Source organism: Oncorhynchus mykiss, chromosome 18 (genome assembly GCF_057628025.1).
Source record: "Oncorhynchus mykiss isolate SJ-2025 chromosome 18, ASM5762802v1, whole genome shotgun sequence".
Lineage (NCBI taxonomy): Eukaryota > Metazoa > Chordata > Actinopteri > Salmoniformes > Salmonidae > Oncorhynchus > Oncorhynchus mykiss.
In genome coordinates, this window is record NC_143039.1 from 17062805 (window position 1) to 17084908 (window position 22104).

Below are 22104 nucleotides of genomic sequence, written 5' to 3' on the forward strand. Positions count from 1 at the left end.
CAGTATCATTTAGGTGAAGATGTCCTACCATCAGCTCAGTATCATTTAGGTGAAGATGTCCTACCATCAGCTCAGTATCATTTAGGTGAAGATGTCCTACCATCAGCTCAGTATCATTTAGGTTAAGATGTCCTACCATCAGCTCAGTATCATTTAGGTGAAGATGTCCTACCATCAGCTCAGTATCATTTTGGTGAAGATGTCCTACCATCAGCTCAGTATCATTTAGGTGAAGATGTCCTACCATCAGTTTATATGGGGCTCAGATCTGTAACATGAACAACTTGAATGACTGGAAGAGATAGGAGTTGATCATCACTACTCTAATATCATCACATTGATACTCTCCACACTCACAGTAACATATACAACAATGAATGGCCCAGCAAGACACACACACACAGTATGGCAATCTCCTTCTGCAGATGATTACCATAACATGATCCAGTATTGGGGTCCAGTAATGGGATCCAGTAATGTGATTCAGTATTGTGGTCCAGTAATGGATCCAGTATTGTGATTCAGTATTGGGGTCCAGTAATGTGATCCAGTAATGTGATCCAGTAATGGGGTCCAGTAATGGGATCCAGTAATGTGATTCAGTATTGTGGTCCAGTAATGGGATCCAGTATTGTGATTCAGTATTGGGGTCCAGTAATGGGATCCAGTATTGTGATTCAGTATTGGGGTCCAGTAATGGGATCCAGTAATGGGATCCAGTATTGTGATCCAGTAATGGGATCCAGTATTGTGATCCAGTAATGGGATCCAGTATTGTGATCCAGTAATGTGATCCAGTATTGTGATCCAGTGGAAGCAGTGCAGAGTGATCCAGTATTGTGATCCAGTGGAAGTGCTGAGTGATCCAGTATTGTGATCCAGTGGACGTGCTGAGTGATCCAGTATTATGATCCAGTGGAAGCAAAGCTGAGTGATCCAGTATTGTGATCTAGTGGAAGAGGTGCGGAGTGATCCAGTATTGTGATCTAGTGTAGGAGGTGCTGAGTGATCCAGTATTGTGATCCAGTATTGTGATCCAGTGGATGAGGTGCTAAGTGATCCAGTATTGTGATCCAGTGGAGGTGCTGAGTGATCCAGTATTGTGATCTAGTGGAGGAGGTGCTGAGTGATCCAGTATTGTGATCTAGTGGAGGAGGTGCTGAGTGATCCAGTATTGTGATCCAGTGGAGGTGCTGAGTGATCCAGTATTGTGATCTAGTGGAGGAGGTGCTAAGTGATCCAGTATTGTGATCCAGTGGAGGTGCTGAGTGATCCAGTATTGTGATCTCGTGGTGGAGGTGCTGTGTGATCCAGTATTGTGATCCAGTGGAGGTGCTGAGTGATCCAGTATTGTGATCTAGTGGAGGAGGTGCTGAGTGATCCAGTATTGTGATCTAGTGGAGGAGGTGCTGAGTGATCCAGCATTGTAATCCAGGTGATGACCTTATCTGCCACCATTCAATACATATTTCATTATATCAACATGACAAACCCATTTCCCTGTAGCATGATGATGAAACAGTGCCCTTACACACTAACTGTATTCATCATGCTTCACGTCAAGGTTTGGTATACAGATCATTTTCCCACATTTCCAATTTGATGCATCCATTTATCCATTTGAAGGGATGAGGGTGGTGAGACAGCTAACCAGTTGAAGGGATGAGGGTGGTGAGACAGCTATCCATTTGAAGGGATGAAGGTGATGAGACAGCTATCCATTTGAAGGGATGAGGGTGGTGAGACAGCTATCCATTTGAAGGAATGAGGGCGGTGAGACAGCGATCCATTTGAAGGGATGAGGGTGGTGAGACATATATCCATTTGAAGGGATGAGGGTGGTGAGACAGCTATCCATTTGAAGGGATGAGGGTGGTGAGACAGTGAACCATTTGAAGGGATGAGGGTGGTGAGACAGCTAACCATTTGAAGGGATGAGGGTGGTGAGACAGCAAACCATTTGAAGGGATGAGGGTGGTGAGACAGCTAACCATTTGAAGGGATGAGGGTGGTGAGACAGCTATCCATTTGAAGGGATGAGGGTGGTGAGACATATATCCATTTGAAGGGATGAGGGTGGTGAGACAGCTATCCATTTGAAGGGATGAGGGTGGTGAGACATCAAAGCATTTGAAGGGATGAGGGTGGTGAGACAGCTATCCATTTGAAGGGACAACAACAAACCATTTGAAGGGATGAGGGTGGTGGGAGAGTGAACCATTTGAAGGGATGAGGGTGGTGAGACAGCTATCCATTTGAAGGGATGAGGGTGGTGAGACAGCTATCAATTTGAAGGGATGAGGGTGGTGAGACAGCGAACCATTTGAAGGGATGAGGGTGGTGAGACAGCTATCCATTTGAAGGGATGAGATTGGTGAGACAACGAACCATTTGAAGGGATGAGGGTGGTGAGACAGCTATCAATTTGAAGGGATGAGGGTGGTGAGACAACAAACCATTTGAAGGGATGAGGGTGGTGAGACAGCTATCCATTTGAAGGGATGAGGGTGGTGCGAAAGCTATTCATTTGAAGGGATGAGATTGGTGAGACAACGAACCATTTGAAGGGATGAGGGTGGTGAGACAACAAACCATTTGAAGGGATGAGGGTGGTGAGACAGCTATCAATTTGAAGGGATGAGGGTGGTGAGACAGCTATCAATTTGAAGGGATGAGGGTGGTGAGACAGCGATCCATTTGAAGGGATGAGGGTGGTGAGACAGCGATCCATTTGAAGGGATGAGGGTGGTGAGACAGCGATCCATTTGAAGGGATGAGGGTGGTGAGACAGCGATCCATTTGAAGGGATGAGGGTGGTGAGACAGCTATCCATTTGAAGGGATGAGGGTGGTGAGACAGCGAACCATTTGAAGGGATGAGGGTGGTGAGACAGCGATCCATTTGAAGGGATGAGGGTGGTGAGACAGCGATCCATTTGAAGGGATGAGGGTGGTGAGACAGCGATCCATTTGAAGGGATGAGGGTGGTGAGACAGCTATCCATTTGAAGGGATGAGGGTGGTGAGACAGCGAACCATTTGAAGGGATGAGGGTGGTGAGACAGCGATCCATTTGAAGGGATGAGGGTGGTGAGACAGCGATCCATTTGAAGGGATGAGGGTGGTGAGACAGCGATCCATTTGAAGGGATGAGGGTGGTGAGACAGCGAACCATTTGAAGGGATGAGGGTGGTGAGACAGCGATCCATTTGAAGGGATGAGGGTGGTGAGACAGCGATCCATTTGAAGGGATGAGGGTGGTGAGACAGCGAACCATTTGAAGGGATGAGGGTGGTGAGACAGCGATCCATTTGAAGGGATGAGGGTGGTGAGACAGCGATCCATTTGAAGGGATGAGGGTGGTGAGACAGCGAACCATTTGAAGGGATGAGGGTGGTGAGACAGCTATCCATTTGAAGGGATGAGGGTGGTGAGACAGGATCGCTGAGCCTTAGCTGAGTATCTGGGTTGTTCAAAATACATGTTTTTTCTCAAAATTTACATCGACTCTGAATCGCCGCCATTGTCATTTTTGGGTGTCGGTGCAGGTAGTTACAGGATTATAAACCCTTTCAGAGGCCATGGTCACGCCCCATTTGGCTCCCTATTCCCTACATAGTGCACTCCTTTCAGCCGGGGCCCATTGGGCTCTAGTCAAAAGTAGTGCACTATATAGGGAATAGAGTGCCATTTGGGACGTGATACAGGAGTCCTTGGGCTGCTCAGATGAAAGCAGTACCAGCCCCTCACTCTCTTCCCCTCTCTGTTAGTCCACACTGCGGGAGCACCTGACCATGAGGCTAATCTGACGCAGCGTGTCCAAACAGACAGGAGAAACAAGTTGGTGAGCAGAAGCATGACAAACGTGCCCATACTGTCAGTGTCAATGAGTTCTGCACTTTCACCATCATAAAGCCGGTTTTTAGAGCTGGAAGGTGTCTTGGTCAGCATATTCCGGTACGGTATCCTTTGGGAACGGTTGATTTTGCCGTCTATATCGAATACAAACCAGCCACAATGTCTTATATTCTCCTCAGATTGAATGTGAAGTCTGTGGGTTTTTGTGATATACATGATCTGATACCGTAGGGTTTTACAGGAGACTTTTAACAGTGTTGTTTTAGAACAGATTCCACATGTAGTGAATCTCCATACGGAACCATAAGGCTGCTACAGCCCAGCTCCCTCATAAGACTCCAACTCCCAGCATTCCACATGGTCCAGTCTACTTCCTCGTCTTGAGATGAGTTGATGTACTGCACAGTAGAGTAGAAAAACAACGTCATAAAACAGTCATATCAACTGAACAGTCACAATGATACGAAATTATTGTCCTGTTGGTTGACAGGGACAGTTCAACCTCCGCCCGCACTGGTGATTGAGAAGAACGTGCATGGTTCAGACCTTGAGAGGACACACCCAGTTCAAGGGTCTGCCCGGTCGTTAACACAGCTCCCCCTCACTGTAGCAAAGTACACACTCAATAGAGGAGAGGAGAGGAAACGGTGAAGGGTCTGGGGTGCAGGAGTGTTTCCAACTTCCCATAGAGAAGAGAGTTGGAAAGGGGGGGGGGGGGGTCCTGTCTCAACTGTGGTGCATATAGTTCCTGCAAGGTGAGTCGGGGTGGAAGGGGTGGTCGTATTTGCCCAGGGGTGCTGGGTAGTAGGTGGTGGTGTAAACGTTATTCTGGGGGAGGGAGGGGAGGGGCGAGAGGGACGAGGGGAAGAAGTTGCAGCTCTCGTCCGGGAGAAGGTTGTTCTTGTTCAGCGTCTGTGGAAGACAGAAGGGAACAGAACAGGGGGTGTTCAGTAGGTGCAACATGGGAGAAAACGTTTCTAAAGGCAGGAGGCGCTACCTGATCTCGTCCAATGAGAAAGCTCATTTTTGTTTCCAGTTCCACTTCCCTGCAACGCCCTACTGTACCACCCACTAACACTCAGGGAGAATCTCTCTCCTCGCCTCCTTCTCAAAACCCATTGGTGGAGAAGGTCAAGGGGCGGGACCTCTGGCTTTGGGTTTTGAGACGGAGGGCGAGGAGAGGACACAAGGAGTATGCAATTGAGATTCTCTCCCACAGTTACATCATACTGTATCTTCACACACAGACCCGATCAATCACACAGAGATAGTATAATACATAAAACTGTATCAACAAGTAGACACGATCAATCACACACAGACCCGATCAATCACACAGAGATAGTATAATACATAAAACTGTATCAACAAGTAGACACGATCAATCACACACAGATGGAGTACCGATCCCTTTAGGGGGTCTCAGACAGACAAACCATGGTGGTAATCGCTGGTAACCATGGCGAGAGGCAGACACAGGAAGGACATGAGGGATGGTTTGTGTGTGTGTGTGTGTGTGTGTGTGTGTGTGTGTGTGTGTGTGTGTGTGTGTGTGTGTGTATGAGGAGAAAGCCAAAGAGCAGACGTTAGTTAATTAATTCAAGTAATGGCTCGATTAATCAAACACAGCTGTGTGAGTCTCGCCCTCCTTTCTGATAGGTTAACAGGCTAATGAACACATTAATAAAGAGTGGGAGGCAAACAGATGGTATATCACTGGGACATCACAAGGGCAGGATGGACGGACGGACGGACACTGTCTCTCTGCCATTCTACCAAAGAGCAAAATAGGCACACTCAGACAAGCAAGGACTACAATGACCTGACCATTTGAGGTCTGATATTTGGTATTTGAAGCAGACCTATGTTCAAATAATATTTACTTTCTTTCAAATTCATCATCTGTGCTTGATTGGGCTCGCCTGATGCAATGGAACCAATGGAGTAGTTCCAAAAGTGCAAACCCCACCCATCTGGCACTCCAGGCAGACTTAATGAAAAGTATTTGAAAGAAAACCAATGTTATCTATCTGAACCTGCAGGTCTGACTCTACCCTAACGGATTGTTCCATTCCCTGTGTGTAAGTGTGTGTGTGGGGGGGGGTAGAAAGAGTGGAATACTCCACCTTGAACTCCATGGGGGTGTACTTCTCGTTCTTTGGCGTCGTGTTGCCCTTATAGCTGAGGTGGTTGGGCGTGGTGGGGTGGATGACGGCTGACTCCTGGGAGGGCTTGTGGAGTCGTTGGCAGTAGGCGTAGACCAGGACCGACAGCCCCACCGCTGCAAAGAAACACAACGCTCCCGTGGCCATCAGGTGGAACAGAGAGAAGGCTGCTGGGAGGAGAGAGAAAGGGACAGAGTTTCAATATCATTGGTATTATTTACTACATCATCATTGATTTAATATGTTCCAATATGTTTGTTTTGGCAATGTAGTCTTGTTCCCTAAAAACTGTGAGTTCAAACCGGTTTTGAAGGCTAAGTGCAGCTAAGCTAGTGATCAGACCTGGTTTCAAATACTATTTGAAATCAGTTAAAATCAAATCAAATTTGACCGTTCAGACAGAAGTTGCACAGCCAGGAATCAGATTCGCATCTGATGTAGGTGGTTTAAAATATGGCTTGAAATATTTGATTCCATGTACTTTTTGGCTGTTCAGACTGCAGGAAAAATAACAGATTCGGACCGGATATGGAAAAAAATTGAATTTGAATCACTTCAAACTGCCAATGTGAACAAGGCTTTATTCAATCAGATCCGCTTTAGCCTACATCCACATAGCGGTTGTTTTGGCAGTGTCAGAGTTGGAACTGCGTTAGAGCTGTCAGACCCACAAGCGGCTCCTGGCATCATTCCTAAAGCAGACATTGCCATTGGCTGAACGGTGTCGCATTAAGAGAAATCCCTTGCAGCCTTGTTTAGAAGTTTTAACACTGGAATGTGAGATGTAATCTACACCTTGATTAGGCTGATAGAAATCCTCATTATTTTTGTTTAATGATTTTTGATTTGAGAGCAATTATTTCTATACATTCTACACTTTGTCATTGTGAACTTGTAATGCGAGTGGGACGGGGTGTGGCTTCTGGACAATGATCAACAGCAGCTGCTCCCTGATTTGACAGCTCCAACACAGTTACACCTCCGACACCGCCAAAATATCAGCTGCTCCCTGATTTGACAGCTCCAACACAGTTACACCTCCGACACCGCCAAAATATCAGCTGCTCCCTGATTTGACAGCACCAACACAGTTACACCTCCGACACCTCCAAAATATCAGCTGCTCCCTGATTTGACAGCTCCAACACAGTTACACCTCCGACACCTCCAAAATATCAGCTGCTCCCTGATTTGACAGCTCCAACACAGTTACACCTCCGACACCGCCAAAATATCAGCTGCTCCCTGATTTGACAGCTCCAACACAGTTACACCTCCGACACCTCCAAAATATCAGCTGCTCCCTGATTTGACAGCTCCAACACAGTTACACCTCCGACACCGCCAAAATATCAGCTGCTCCCTGATTTGACAGCTCCAACACAGTTACACCTCCGACACCGCCAAAATATCAGCTGCGGGTATTTGCTATCGCCCGTTAACACTTGATCTGATTGAATCTAGGCCTAAAGCTTTTAGGAATGATAGCATTGTGTGGAATCAGGGTGGCGATGGTTCGTTTGTGATTCAACGGGAGTGGGAAGGGCGTAAAACAAGTGGAGAGGGGGGAAAAAGGGGGTGGCGAGAGTCACGCTCCATGTCCTTGGGGTCCCTGTAACTCCCCACTGGGATGGGGGAGGGGAATCTCGTAAGTCACTTACCCCCACAGCGCTGATCGTTATCCTGTCCAGGCAGAACGACTGCGGAGAAACAGAGTTTGAGTTTGAGTTTATTTTTATTTTTACAGGGACAGTGCACATTAATCAACGTTTCAGTAAAAGTGCCGGTTTTAGCCAGCCGGCTAATTTTCAACCGCAGTCCCTGGGCAGGTTATTAAAAACAATTACAATATAGAAAATAGCAGCATAGAACAAGCAAGACATAGCAACATAGGACAAGCAAGACATAGCATACAGACAGAGCAACATAGGACAAGCAAGACGTAGCATACAGACAGAGCAACATAAAACAAAAAGCAGCAAGACAAAATTCATAAAAGCAACAAAGTGTTTCCACACCTCACAAGCTACAGACAACAGACAACATGGAAAGCGGCAACACACAGCTAGGGACCATGTTCACAAATCTGATTGACCTTTAGCCATGTCTTCAAGCATTTTGTGAAAGTGTGATATGTGGTGCAGTTATGTGTGTCTGATGGCAGTGTATTCCAGACATGAGAAGCTCTCACAGATAATGCAGATTTACTAAAGGTGCTTTTCCTTAGGGGAACTATACAGTCACCTCTCATGGCAGACCTTGTGGATCTGCTGCCATATGTCTGGGTTTTCTGTTTAACAAAAATATTGAGTGGAGGGGGAGCCAGGCCATTAAGGATCTTGAATACAAGACATGCGTCGGTGTATTGCACAAGATTTTCCCAACTCAAGAGCTCATGCTTTCTAAGAATGTGACAATGATGATGGCTATTGGGCTTCCTATCAAGCACTTTGAGAGCCTGTTTGTAGACAGACTGAATAGGTTTTAATGTTGTACAGCAAGCTTGGGCCCAACTAGTCAAGCAGTATGTTAAGTGGGAGAGAGAAAATAAGATAGAAGAAGAGGAAAGACATAGGGAGGAACCGAGAGAGAAACAGACTGTTACTGCAATGCACAATTCAACCAGCCAATAGAGTCAAAGCTCCCCACAATCACAGAGTATCACTTTCTGCAGCAAAACCAACCAAGCACTGCTCATAAAGTGATGGACAGCTGGCTATTTAGCAGTGTGTTCAAAATGTTGGGGACTGACCTGGCACCTCGGGGGGCTGGCAGGGCCTGCTCGCGGTGGCATTGCCCTGACACAGGCTGGGGTCTGCCTCCCGTTCCCCACACTCCCTGCTGCGATGCTGCAGTCCCTCCTCGTCACACTCCCCCCACTCTGACCACCTTGGGCCACCTGGAGGAACAGCAGATGAGGAGTGGAGGGGGTTGGAGGAGAGGGTGGACGGAGACAAGAGAAGATGAGTTGTGGTACCACTATAAGTCAAAGTAAAGCCACAGTGAACTCAGCATAGCAGCTACATAACCTTAACATGACTTATGCACCAGCATTTAAATGAAATGACTTACTTTGAATGCTGAACATTTTGAAAACAATATTTGTATGAACGAATGCTGCAAATATGTGTATCTGTGCAGGATATGATTGAATGTTGTGTACCTGTGCAGGATATGATTGAATGTTGTGTACCTGTGCAGGATATGATTGAATGTTGTGTACCTGTGCAGGATATGATTGAATGTTGTGTATCTGTGCAGGATATGATTGAATGTTGTGTACCTGTGCAGGATATGATTGAATGTTGTGTACCTGTGCAGGATATGATTGAATGTTGTGTACCTGTGCAGGATATGATTGAATGTTGTGTACCTGTGCAGGATATGATTGAATGTTGTGTACCTGTGCAGGATATGATTGAATGTTGTGTACCTGTGCAGGATATGATTGAATGTTGTGTACCTGTGCAGGATATGATTGAATGTTGTGTACCTGTGCAGGATATGATTGAATGTTGTGTACCTGTGCAGGATATGATTGAATGTTGTGTACCTGTGCAGGATATGATTGAATGTTGTGTACCTGTGCAGGATATGATTGAATGTTGTGTATCTGTGCAGGATATGATTGAATGTTGTGTATCTGTGCAGGATATGATTGAATGTTGTGTATCTGTGCAGGATATGATTGAATGTTGTGTATCTGTGCAGGATATGATTGAATGTTGTGTATCTGTGCAGGATATGATTGAATGTTGTGTATCTGTGCAGGATATGATTGAATGTTGTGTATCTGTGCAGGATATGATTGAATGTTGTGTACCTGTGCAGGATATGATTGAATGTTGTGTATCTGTGCAGGATATGATTGAATGTTGTGTATCTGTGCAGGATATGATTGAATGTTGTGTACCTGTGCAGGATATGATTGAATGTTGTGTACCTGTGCAGGATATGATTGAATGTTGTGTACCTGTGCAGGATATGATTGAATGTTGTGTACCTGTGCAGGATATGATTGAATGTTGTGTACCTGTGCAGGATATGATTGAATGTTGTGTACCTGTGCAGGATATTATTGAATGTTGTGTACCTGTGCAGGATATGATTGAATGTTGTGTACCTGTGCAGGATATGATTGAATGTTGTGTATCTGTGTATGACTGAGTGCTGCATATCTGTCATCTGTGAATCTGTTCATTCTGCATACCTTCACAGGTGTGTGTGTTGCACAGGGCCTCTTCAGTGTGCAGGCCGATGCAGATGTCACCTCCGTTGGCGGGGGCAGGGTTGCTACAGGTACGGGTACGCTGGTAGTGCCCACCTCCACAGGTGGCGGAGCAGTGAGACCATGACGCCCAGCACGACCAGGCTCCTTTCACTGGACACACACACACACACACACCAAACTCTTATAGAAAATATAAACGGTTTATTTCCTGTAGTCCTTCACAGTCAGTATACAGGTTGAAAAGGGCTGATTTGGACACTGATAAGCACCTACATTGGAACACAGTGCCTGTATAGTAACATGTTATACAGCTCTGGCTCTGCGCCTCACAGCTCTGTATGGGTTTCGACTGACAGACGTTCTGAACTTGTGCACCACGCGCAACAAGAAGTTGCCCCCCATCCCTCCAGATAATTAGGCAACTTTTTCACATTTGTTGTTGTCTGAGTAGGGGAATGCTGTAAATTACAAGGACAAGATGTATTTTGAAAGAGGATACGTTGAGAATTATAATAAATACCGCTTTAACGTCATTAAAGCTAGCCAAACACCCGTGAGTCCAAATGCGCACTTCACATTTCCATATCATAAAACTCATGTCATATAGTGTCAATGTTTATGATCACTATGTTAGTTACAAGATGACATGGTGTTATACCCTGGGTTGTCCTGAACAGAATAAGTCTATGTTAGTTACAAGATGACATGGCGTTATACCCTGGGTTGTCCTGAACAGAATGAGTCTGTGTTAGTTACAAGATGACATGGCGTTATACCCTGGGTTGTCCTGAACAGAATGAGTCTGTGTTAGTTACAAGATGACATGGTGTTATACCCTGGGTTGTCCTGAACAGAATGAGTCTATGTTAGTTACAAGATGACATGGCGTTATACCCTGGGTTGTCCTGAACAGAATAAGTCTATGTTAGTTACAAGATGACATGGCGTTATACCCTGGGTTGTCCTGAACAGAATGAGTCTGTGTTAGTTACAAGATGACATGGTGTTATACCCTGGGTTGTCCTGAACAGAATGAGTCTATGTTAGTTACAAGATGACATGGCGTTATACCCTGGGTTGTCCTGAACAGAATGAGTCTGTGTTAGTTACAAGATGACATGGTGTTATACCCTGGGTTGTCCTGAACAGAATGAGTCTATGTTAGTTACAAGATGACATGGCGTTACACCCTGGGTTGTCCTGAACAGAATGAGCCTGTGTTAGTTACAAGATGACATGGTGTTATACCCTGGGTTGTCCTGAACAGAATGAGCCTGTGTTAGTTACAAGATGACATGGTGTTATACCCTGGGTTGTCCTGAACAGAATGAGTCTGTGTTATACCCTGGGTTGTCCTGAACAGAATGAGTCTATGTTAGTTACAAGATGACATGGCGTTATACCCTGGGTTGTCCTGAACAGAATGAGCCTGTGTTAGTTACAAGATGACATGGTGTTATACCCTGGGTTGTCCTGAACAGAATGAGCCTGTGTTAGTTCCAAGATTACATGGTGTTATACCCTGGGTTGTCCTGAACAGAATGAGTCTGTGTTATACCCTGGGTTGTCCTGAACAGAATGAGTCTATGTTAGTTACAAGATGACATGGCGTTATACCCTGGGTTGTCCTGAACAGAATGAGTCTGTGTTAGTTACAAGATGACATGGTGTTATACCCTGGGTTGTCCTGAACAGAATGAGTCTGTGTTATACCCTGGGTTGTCCTGAACAGAATGAGTCTATGTTAGTTACAAGATGACATGGCGTTATACCCTGGGTTGTCCTGAACAGAATGAGTCTGTGTTAGTTACAAGATGACATGGCGTTATACCCTGGGTTGTCCTGAACAGAATGAGCCTGTGTTAGTTACAAGATGACATGGTGTTATACCCTGGGTTGTCCTGAACAGAATGAGCCTGTGTTAGTTCCAAGATTACATGGTGTTATACCCTGGGTTGTCCTGAACAGAATGAGTCTATGTTAGTTACAAGATGACATGGCGTTACACCCTGGGTTGTCCTGAACAGAATGAGCCTGTGTTAGTTACAAGATGACATGGTGTTATACCCTGGGTTGTCCTGAACAGAATGAGCCTGTGTTAGTTCCAAGATTACATGGTGTTATACCCTGGGTTGTCCTGAACAGAATGAGTCTATGTTAGTTACAAGATGACATGGCGTTACACCCTGGGTTGTCCTGAACAGAATGAGCCTGTGTTAGTTACAAGATGACATGGTGTTATACCCTGGGTTGTCCTGAACAGAATGAGCCTGTGTTAGTTCCAAGATTACATGGTGTTATACCCTGGGTTGTCCTGAACAGAATGAGTCTGTGTTATACCCTGGGTTGTCCTGAACAGAATGAGTCTATGTTAGTTACAAGATGACATGGCGTTATACCCTGGGTTGTCCTGAACAGAATGAGTCTGTGTTATACCCTGGGTTGTCCTGAACAGAATGAGCCTGTGTTATACCCTGGGTTGTCCTGAACAGAATGAGTCTGTGTTATACCCTGGGTTGTCCTGAACAGAATGAGTCTGTGTTATACCCTGGGTTGTCCTGAACAGAATGAGCCTGTGTTATACCCTGGGTTGTCCTGAACAGAATGAGTCTGTGTTATACCCTGGGTTGTCCTGAACAGAATGAGTCTGTGTTATACCCTGGGTTGTCCTGAACAGAATGAGTCTGTGTTATACCCTGGGTTGTCCTGGACAGAATGAGTCTGTGTTATACCCTGGGTTGTCCTGAACAGAATGAGTCTGTGTTATACTCTGGGTTGTCCTGAACAGAATGAGTCTGTGTTATACCCTGGGTTGTCCTGAACAGAATGAGTCTGTGTTATACCCTGGGTTGTCCTGAACAGAATGAGTCTGTGTTATACCCTGGGTTGTCCTGAACAGAATGAGTCTGTGTTATACCCTGGGTTGTCCTGAACAGAATGAGTCTGTGTTATACCCTGGGTTGTCCTGAACAGAATGAGTCTGTGTTATACCCTGGGTTGTCCTGGACTGAATGAGTCTGTGTTAGTTACATTGTCAACATGTTCCGTGGACCACGCAGCAGAATACATTCATGACCAGTAGTGGGAAAAGTACCCAACTGTCATACTTGAGTAAAAATATCGATACCTTCAAAGAAAACGAAGTAAAAGTGAAAGTCACCCAGTAAAATACTTCTTGAGTAAAAGTCTTAAATGTACTTAAGTATCAGAAGTAAATGTAATCGCAAAAAATATAAGTCGGAAGTTTACATACACTTAGGTTGGAGTCATTAAAAATCGTTTTTCAACCACTCCACAAATTTCTTGTAAACAAACTATAGTTTTGGCAAGTCGGTTAGGACATCTACTTTGTGCATGACACAAGTAACTATTCCAACAATTGCTTACAGACAGATTATTTCACTTATAATTCATAATTCTGTCTCCTAGAGATTAATGTACTTTAGTGCGAAAAGTGCAAATCAATCCCAGATCAACAGCAAAGGACCTTGTGAAGATGCTGGAGGAAACAGGTACAAAAGTATCTATATCCACAGTAAAACGAGTCCTATATTGACATAACCCAAAAGGCTGCTCAGCAAGGAAGAAGCCACTGCTCCAAAACCGCCATAAAAAAGCCAGACTACGGTTTGCAACTGCACATTGGGACAAAGAACTTTTGTCCCAATGTGCAGAAATGTCCTCTGGTCTGATGAAACAGAAATAGAACTGTTTGGCCATAATAACCGTTGTTATGTTTGGAGGAAAAAGGGGGAGGCTTGCAAGCCAAAGAACACCATCCCAACCGTGAAGCACAGGGGTGGCAGCATCATGTTGTGGGGGTACACAAAATAGATGGCATCATGAGGGAGGACAATTATGTGGATATATTGAAGCAACATCTCAAGACATCAGTCAGGAAGTTAAAGCTTGGTCGCAAATGGGTCTTCCAAATTGACAATGACCCCAAGCATACTTCCAAAGTTATGGCTTAAGGACAACAAAGTCAAGGTATTGGAGTGGCCATCACAAAGCCCTGACCTCAATCCTATAGAAAATTTGTGGGCAGAACTGAAAAAAAGTGTGAGCAAGGAGGCCTACAAACCTGACTCAGTTACACCAGCAGGAGGAATGGGCAAAATTGACCCAACTTATTGTGGGAAGCTTGTGGAAGGCTACCCATGATGAAAGAAATAAAAGCTGAAAGAAATAATTCTCTCTACTATTATTCTGACATTTCACATTCTTAAAATAAAGTGGTGATCCTAACTGACCTAAGACAGGGATTTTTACTAGTATTAAATGTCAGGAATTGTGAAAATCTGAGTTTAAATGTATTTGGCTAAGGTGTATGTAAACGTCCGACTTCAACTGTAGGTATCAAAAGTAAAGGTATAAATCATTTCAAATTCCTAATATTAAGCAAACCTGACAGCACGATGTTCTTGTTTTTTTACATTTACAGATAGCCAGGGGCACACTTCAACACTCAGACATGATTTACAAACTAAGCATTTGTGTTTAGTGAGTCTGCCAGATCAGAGGCAGTAGGGATGACCAAGGATGTTCTCTTGATAAGTGCATGAATTAGACCATTTTCCTGTTCTGCAAAGCATAAAAAATGTAACTAGTAATTTTGGGCGTTAAGGAAAATGTACGGAGTAAAAAGTACATTATTTTCTCTAGGAATGTATTGGAGTAAAAGTAATAGTTGTCAAATATATAAATAGTAAAGTACAGATATCCCAAAAAACTACTTAAGTAGTATTTGAAAGTATTTTTACTTAAGTACTTTACACCACTGTTCATGACTCCATTCTATGCGCATCAAAATGATGACCTGCTTCTCTGAATTGCCTTGTGAAAACCTAACGTATTTTATCATTTAGCTAGTCATGTTGGCAGTAGAACAAGCTTTGAAATGATGCCCATCTGACCCAGATTGTGATTTATAATGGACTGTTTTTGGAATGCGAAAACAACAACAGTAATTGTGTAAAGGAGGGATGCAGGGTTGTGTTCCAAACAAAACAACAACAGTAATTGTGTAAAGGAGGGATGCAGGGTTGTGTTCCAAACAAAACAACAACAGTAATTGTGTTAAGGAGGGATGCAGGGTTGTGTTCCAAACAAAACAACAACAGTAATTGTGTTAAGGAGGGATGCAGGGTTGTGTTCCAAACAAAACAACAACAGTAATTGTGTTAAGGAGGGATGCAGGGTTGTGTTCCAAACAAAACAACAACAGTAATTGTGTGAAGGAGGGATGCAGGGTTGTGTTCCAAACAAAACAACAACAGTAATTGTGTGAAGGAGGGATGCAGGGTTGTGTTCCAAACAAAACAACAACAGTAATTGTGTAAAGGAGGAGATGCAGGGTTGTGTTCCAAACAAAACAACAACAGTAATTGTGTAAAGGAGGAGATGCAGGGTTGTGTTCCAAACAAAACAACAATGAGAGCTAAAAATAGTGCCTTATAGTTGACACCTCTGATTTTTTTGATTTTGTTATCAACAAATGCGGCAAAAAGTACAGTAAATGTAAAATGCACATAAATTGGATTCAGTCTTGTGTCAGTCAGGTGAACTGTTGTGTCCTCAACTTTAGTCATAATTTTCCCATCATCTCCAAACCTTTCCCTTTTAATTGCTGCCATGGTTTTGCATATACTTTCCATATTTCTTCTGTAAGAAACATTTCAATTTAGCCCAATCCATAAAGAGTGTAAGGGGTTAACTATTTATCCAGATACTGAGTTTTTTTTAACATGTTTTCAGCACATGAAAACAAAACATTTTATTCATCTTTATTAGACCAGTTGTTTTTCACTACAGACTTTTAAAGGCAATTTACGCTTAAGCAGCTTTTACCTCGAATGCGATCTCCGAGAACGTGGGGGAAATTGCCTTTAAAAGGCTATTGTCAACTTTGAAGGAATCCCAATCTCAGTTCTACACTGCCCATTAGGTGAATAGATCAGTACAGTATTTGAGCAGATATACAGCAGCACTGGAGTAGTCAGTGTCTTACCTGGGCAGGGCTGGGAGTTGCAGTCCTGGTACTCCACTGGGGATCCACTACAGGCACTGGAGTAGTCAGTGTCTTACCTGGGCAGGGCTGGGAGTTGCAGTCCTGGTACTCCACTGGGGATCCACTACAGGCACTGGAGTAGTCAGTGTCTTACCTGGGCAGGGCTGGGAGTTGTAGTCCTGGTACTCTACTGGGGATCCACTACAGGCACTGGAGTAGTCAGTGTCTTACCTGGGCAGGGCTGGGAGTTGCAGTCCTGGTACTCTACTGGGGATCCACTACAGGCACTGGAGTAGTCAGTGTCTTACCTGGGCAGGGCTGGGAGTTGTAGTCCTGGTACTCCACTGGGGATCCACTACAGGCACTGGGGTAGTCAGTGTGTTACCTGGGCAGGGCTGGGAGTTGTAGTCCTGGTACTCCACTGGGGATCCACTACAGGCACTGGGGTAGTCAGTGTCTTACCTGGGCAGGGCTGGGAGTTGCAGTCCTGGTACTCCACTGGGGATCCACTACAGGCACTGGGGCTGCTCTTGCCCTCGGTTGAGGCACAGGTGCGCTTGCGCGTGCGGAAGCCTTTGGAACACTCCTGGGAGCAGGTCGACCATGTCTCCCACGGCGACCACCTGGTGCCACCTGGTTGTCGGAGCAAAGGTCGACCACTACTGCCTCCTCCACTGGCCCTGACCAAGTCTTCAACCAGGGCTGAACCACAGATATACTCATACATGAGACATTACAGCACAAAAGGTGATTTACAATATTATTTTTACTTCTCAAAGTCCTAAATATGTTGTTTTCCTAATGGTATGGTAGGAGAACAGCTCTGATAAACAATGGTCTTCTGTGACCTAAAGCTTGGCAATGAAATAACAGACAATGTGCTGGTTCTAAGAGTGCAGAGGCTTCCTTCCTCATTACATGGCTGTGCAGTTAGAATCTGGGCCAAACATTCAACCGTGGGTAAAATCTGGGTTAATCGGTTCCAGATGAACTCTTTGAAAAGTGAAAGAAAAGCAACACGTCACCTAAATTATGGAAATGACTTCAATAATGAATTGAAAGCTTTTTATTTTCTGTGTGGTTTGAAACCAGGGCAGCAGTAATATTTCATACTGCCCATGTTACTGTGAGGCCAGATGTCTCCTCTTGAGTCTAGACAGCGCCTCCGTGACACAGTGTTTAGGCCCGGTGACAGCCTGTGACATTGTGTTTAGGCCCGGTGACAGCCTGTGACATGGTGTTTAGGCCCAGTGACAGCCTGTGACATTGTTTTTAGGCCCGGTGACAGCCTGTGACATTGTGTTTAGGCCCAGTGACAGCCTGTGACATTGTGTTTAGGCCCGGTGACAGCCTGTGACATGGTGTTTAGGCCAGGTGACAGCCTGTGACATTGTGTTTAGGCCCAGTGACAGCCTGTGACATTGTGTTTAGGCCCAGTGACAGCCTGTGACATTGTGTTTAGGCCCGGTGACAGCCTGTGACATTGTGTTTAGGCCCGGTGACAGCCTGTGACATTGTGTTTAGGCCCGGGGACAGCCTGTGACATGGTGTTTAGGCCCGGTGACAGTCTGTGACATGGTGTTTAGGCCCGGTGACAGCCTGTGGCATTGTGTTTAGGCCCGGTGACAGCCTGTGACATTGTGTTTAGGCCCAGTGACAGCCTGTGACATTGTGTTTAGGCCCAGTGACAGCCTGTGACATTGTGTTTAGGCCCAGTGACAGCCTGTGACATTGTGTTTAGGCCCAGTGACAGCCTGTGACATTGTGTTTAGGCCCAGTGACAGCCTGTGACATGGTGTTTAGGCCCGGTGACCACGCGGTTGCTCTGTAATCTGCAAATCGGCGCAAACACATCCTCTCTATATGCCTTGCTTTACATGGAGCCTGTCTTAAATATGCACACACACACACACACACCCTTCTCCCCCGTCTAGTTACTGTCAGCAGGAGAGGCGTTCTGCCTGCCTGTCTGACCTTTAAATCAATGAGAGGCTGTGGACTGTGACACCTACCCCACCCCGGGGAGCCTGTCACTGGGTACGACCGCCCAGATCGTCTCGCCCCAGTGAGCACAGCATGGGTCATCCCAGCTGGCCGGTTAAAAACCACAGCCCACTGCATGACATCAGAGGCTTAGCAGGCCTGTCTGTCTGTCTGTCTGTCTGCCTGTCTGTGTAGGTGTATGGAGAAAGTGTGTGAGTGTATGTCCAGTACATATGTATGAGTGGGACGGCCTCAGACTTACCTTCAGTCTCACAGGCGGCGGTGCCGTCGTTGGGGCAGACGCGGGTCTCCACCTTCTTCTTGCCCAGCTGCAGCTGATGAGGGTCTGGAAGGAGGGCCCTGCAGGTGTAGCGGGTCCTCTGCTCCTGGCGGGCCCCGTCCTGGGTCACATTCACCGGCATCCAGGGGGTCCAGGGGGTGTTGCGACGGACCTCCGGACACGCCTCCAGGTTACAGGTCTTGTACTCCTAAGGGAGTGTGTTTTAGGGAAGAGGAGAGAGGTTTGAAGGATGTAGGAAAAGGAGACAGGATATGTCAGCTTCAACCTGACTGTTCATCCTCAGGCTATGATAAATGAATAATGAAAGATGCCATTCACTAGATCAAATAAGGGTGTTATCTGTGAAAAAGTTATAGTAAAGGATGCCTTTGGGGTGTGTGTGTGTGTGTGTGTGTGTGTTTGTGTGTTTGTGTGTTTGTGTGTGTGTGTGTGTGTGTGTGTGTGTGTGTGTGTGTGTGTGTGTGCGTGTGTGTGTGTGTGTGTGTACCAGAGCACATCCTGGGCAGGTGTTCCCCTTCTCACAGCTCCTGACCCGAGAATGGACCCCTCCTCCACACTCTGCACTGCACTGAGACCAGGAGCCCCAAGATGACCAGAACACAGGCAGGGGACATGGGCTCTTCTCATTGCACAGCCTGCGCACACACACACACACACACACGGTAAACCTGCAGTTCTACTCTTTCTGCCTGGTGGTCTCTGTAAGAGAAGGTGAACCGCTGCTTTACAATATGTGCACCATTTCAGGGCATTGCCACGCTGAACGAGGGTCTCCTGCAACGCCACAAGAAAACCTGACTGAATGTGAACCTGACTGAATGTGAACCTGACTGAATGTGAACCTGACTGAATGTGAACCTGACTGAATGTGAACCTGACTGAATGTGAACCTGACTGAATGTGAACCTGACTGAAGGTGAACCTGACTGTATGTACTGCATTGAGTCCCTCTGTCTCACCTCTCGTCTCGGCCTTGTCCCACACAGACACGCCCCCCATGCCGGGGTGAGGGGTTGTTGCAGGAGCGCTGGCGCACCTCGTACCCGATGCCACAGCTGGTGCTGCACAGACCCCAGGTGGACCAGGGGGTCCAGCCTCCGTTCCTAGAGGAGACAGATAGACATAGAGACAGAGAGAGACGGACAGAGACAGAGACAGAGAGACCGACAGAGACAGACAGACAGAGACAGAGAGAGACAGATAGAGACAGACAGAGAGAGAGAGAGAGAGACAGAGAGAAACTCAGAACAACTGGGAAGACACACAGATTCACCTAAAACTCTAATAGCCTAGTCTATTGTAAACTCTAACAGCCTAGTCTATTGTAAACTCTAACAGCTGTCACGACGTTGGCCTCTTTGGGTATAGCATGCCCCATCCCCCTCTCCCTGCCTCCCCCTTTCCTCCTTCAACTAGGTTGCTGTGGTCAGAGAGACGTCGTAAATTCCTGAGGATCTCCTCATGGACACATAGTATAGAGAGAGCAAGTCTTCATAGAGGACAAAGAAATAGCTTCCACCTCACAGAACTTGAGGTACGAACACATTTCATGTTCCGGAGAAAGTATAAAAGATCGGTGAAGAATCCAGCTACGAACTGGTCCGTTTGTAACGACTTGGGGAAGCTCATGGGAGACGGTGTGGCCACATTACCATAACACTGTTTATATAATAGCCCCAGATATGAGGTTTACATCTTTTATTTTATTTTATTTCACCTTATTTTAACCAGGTAGGCAAGTCGAGAACAAGTTCTCATTTACAATTGCGACCTGGCCAAGATAAAGCAAAGCAGTTCGACACATACAACAACACAGAGTTACACATGGAGTAAAACAAACATACAGTCAATAATACAGTATAAACAAGTCTATATACAATGTGAGCAAATGAGGTGAGAAGGGAGGTAAAGGCAAAAAAGGCCATGGTGGCAAAGTAAATACAATATAGCAAGTAAAACACTGGAATGGTAGATTTGCAATGGAAGAATGTGCAAAGTAGAAATAAAAATAATGGGGTGCAAAGGAGCAAAATAAATAAATAAAATAAATAAATACAGTAGGGAAAGAGGTAGTTGTTTGGGCTAAATTATAGGTGGGCTATGTACAGGTGCAGTAATCTGTGAACTGCTCTGACAGTTGGTGCTTAAAGCTAGTGAGGGAGATAAGTGTTTCCAGTTTCAGATACTTTTTTATGTTCGTTCCAGTCATTGGCAGCAGAGAACTGGAAGGAGAGGCGGCCAAAGGAAGAATTGGTTTTGGGGGTGACCAGAGAGATATACCTGCTGGAGCGCGTGGTACAGGTGGGTGATGCTATGGTGACCAGCGAGCTGAGATAAGGGGGGACTTTACCTAGCAGGGTCTTGTAGATGACATGGAGCCAGTGGGTTTGGCGACGAGTATGAAGCGAGGGCCAGCCAACGAGAGCATACAGGTCGCAATGGTGGGTAGTATATGGGGCTTTGGTGACAAAATGGATGGCACTGTGATAGACTGCATCCAATTTGTTGAGTAGGGTATTGGAGGCTATTTTGTAAATGACATCGCCGAAGTCGAGGATTGGTAGGATGGTCAGTTTTACAAGGGTATGTTTGGCAGCATGAGTGAAGGATGCTTTGTTGCGAAATAGGAAGCCAATTATAGATTTAACTTTGGATTGGAGATGTTTGATGTGGGTCTGGAAGGAGAGTTTACAGTCTAACCAGACACCTAGGTATTTGTAGTTGTCCACGTATTCTAAGTCAGAGCCGTCCAGAGCAGTGATGTTGGACAGGCGGGCAGGTGCAGGCAGCGATCGGTTGAAGAGCATGCATTTAGTTTTACTTGTATTTAAGAGCAATTGGAGGCTACGGAAGGAGAGTTGTATGGCATTGAAGTTTGCCTGGAGGGTTGTTAACACAGTGTCAAAAGAAGGGCCAGAAGTATACAGAATGGTGTCGTCTGCATAGAGGTGGATCAGAGACTCACCAGCAGCAAGAGCGACATCATTGATGTATACAGAGAAAAGAGTCGGTTCAAGAATTGAACCCTGTGGCACCCCCATAGAGACTGCCAGAGGTCCGGACAACAGACAGACACACTGAACTCTATCAGAGAAGTAGTTGGTGAACCAGGCGAGGCAATCATTTGAGAAACCAAGGCTGTCGAGTCTGCCGATGAGGATGTGGGGATTGACAGAGTCAAAAGCCTTGGCCAGATTAATGAATACGGCTGCACAGTATTGTTTCTTATCGATGGCGGTTATGATATCGTTTAGGACCTTGAGCGTGGCTGAGGTGCACCCATGACCAGCTCTGAAACCAGATTGCATAGCAGAGAGGGTATGGTGAGATTTGAAATGGTCGGTAATCTGTTTGTTGACTTGGCTTTCGAAGACCTTAGAAAGGCAGGGCAGGATAGATATAGGTCTGTAGCATTTTGGGTCAAGAGTGTCCCCCCCGTTGAAGAGGGGGATGACCGCAGCTGCTTTCCAATCTATGGGAATCTCAGATGACACGAAAGAGAGGTTGAATAGGCTAGTAATAGGGGTGGCAACAATTTCGGCGGATAATTTTAGAAAG

At 45.7% G+C, this 22104-nt stretch overlaps 1 protein-coding gene across 2 annotated transcripts in view; it reads right to left on the bottom strand.

Moving 5' to 3' along the window:
- Nucleotides 1-1218: 1218 nt before the first annotated feature.
- Nucleotides 1219-22104, bottom strand: part of LOC110496916 (semaphorin-5B) — a 108817-nt gene continuing 87931 nt past the window's right edge. The window contains exons 14-22 of one of the 2 annotated variants that reach the window (XM_090207478.1): nucleotides 19506-19649; nucleotides 19034-19181; nucleotides 18508-18733; nucleotides 16725-16964; nucleotides 10232-10402; nucleotides 8774-8920; nucleotides 7683-7721; nucleotides 5983-6191; nucleotides 1219-4768 (exon numbers count right to left, since the gene is read on the bottom strand). In XM_090207478.1, coding sequence (XP_090063604.1) covers nucleotides 4583-4768; nucleotides 5983-6191; nucleotides 7683-7721; nucleotides 8774-8920; nucleotides 10232-10402; nucleotides 16725-16964; nucleotides 18508-18733; nucleotides 19034-19181; nucleotides 19506-19649 — 1510 coding nt within the window. In that variant the 3' untranslated portion in view covers nucleotides 1219-4582. The remainder of the gene's footprint in view (nucleotides 4769-5982; nucleotides 6192-7682; nucleotides 7722-8773; nucleotides 8921-10231; nucleotides 10403-16724; nucleotides 16965-18507; nucleotides 18734-19033; nucleotides 19182-19505; nucleotides 19650-22104) is intronic. The other variant, XM_090207480.1, reaches the window with a different exon arrangement.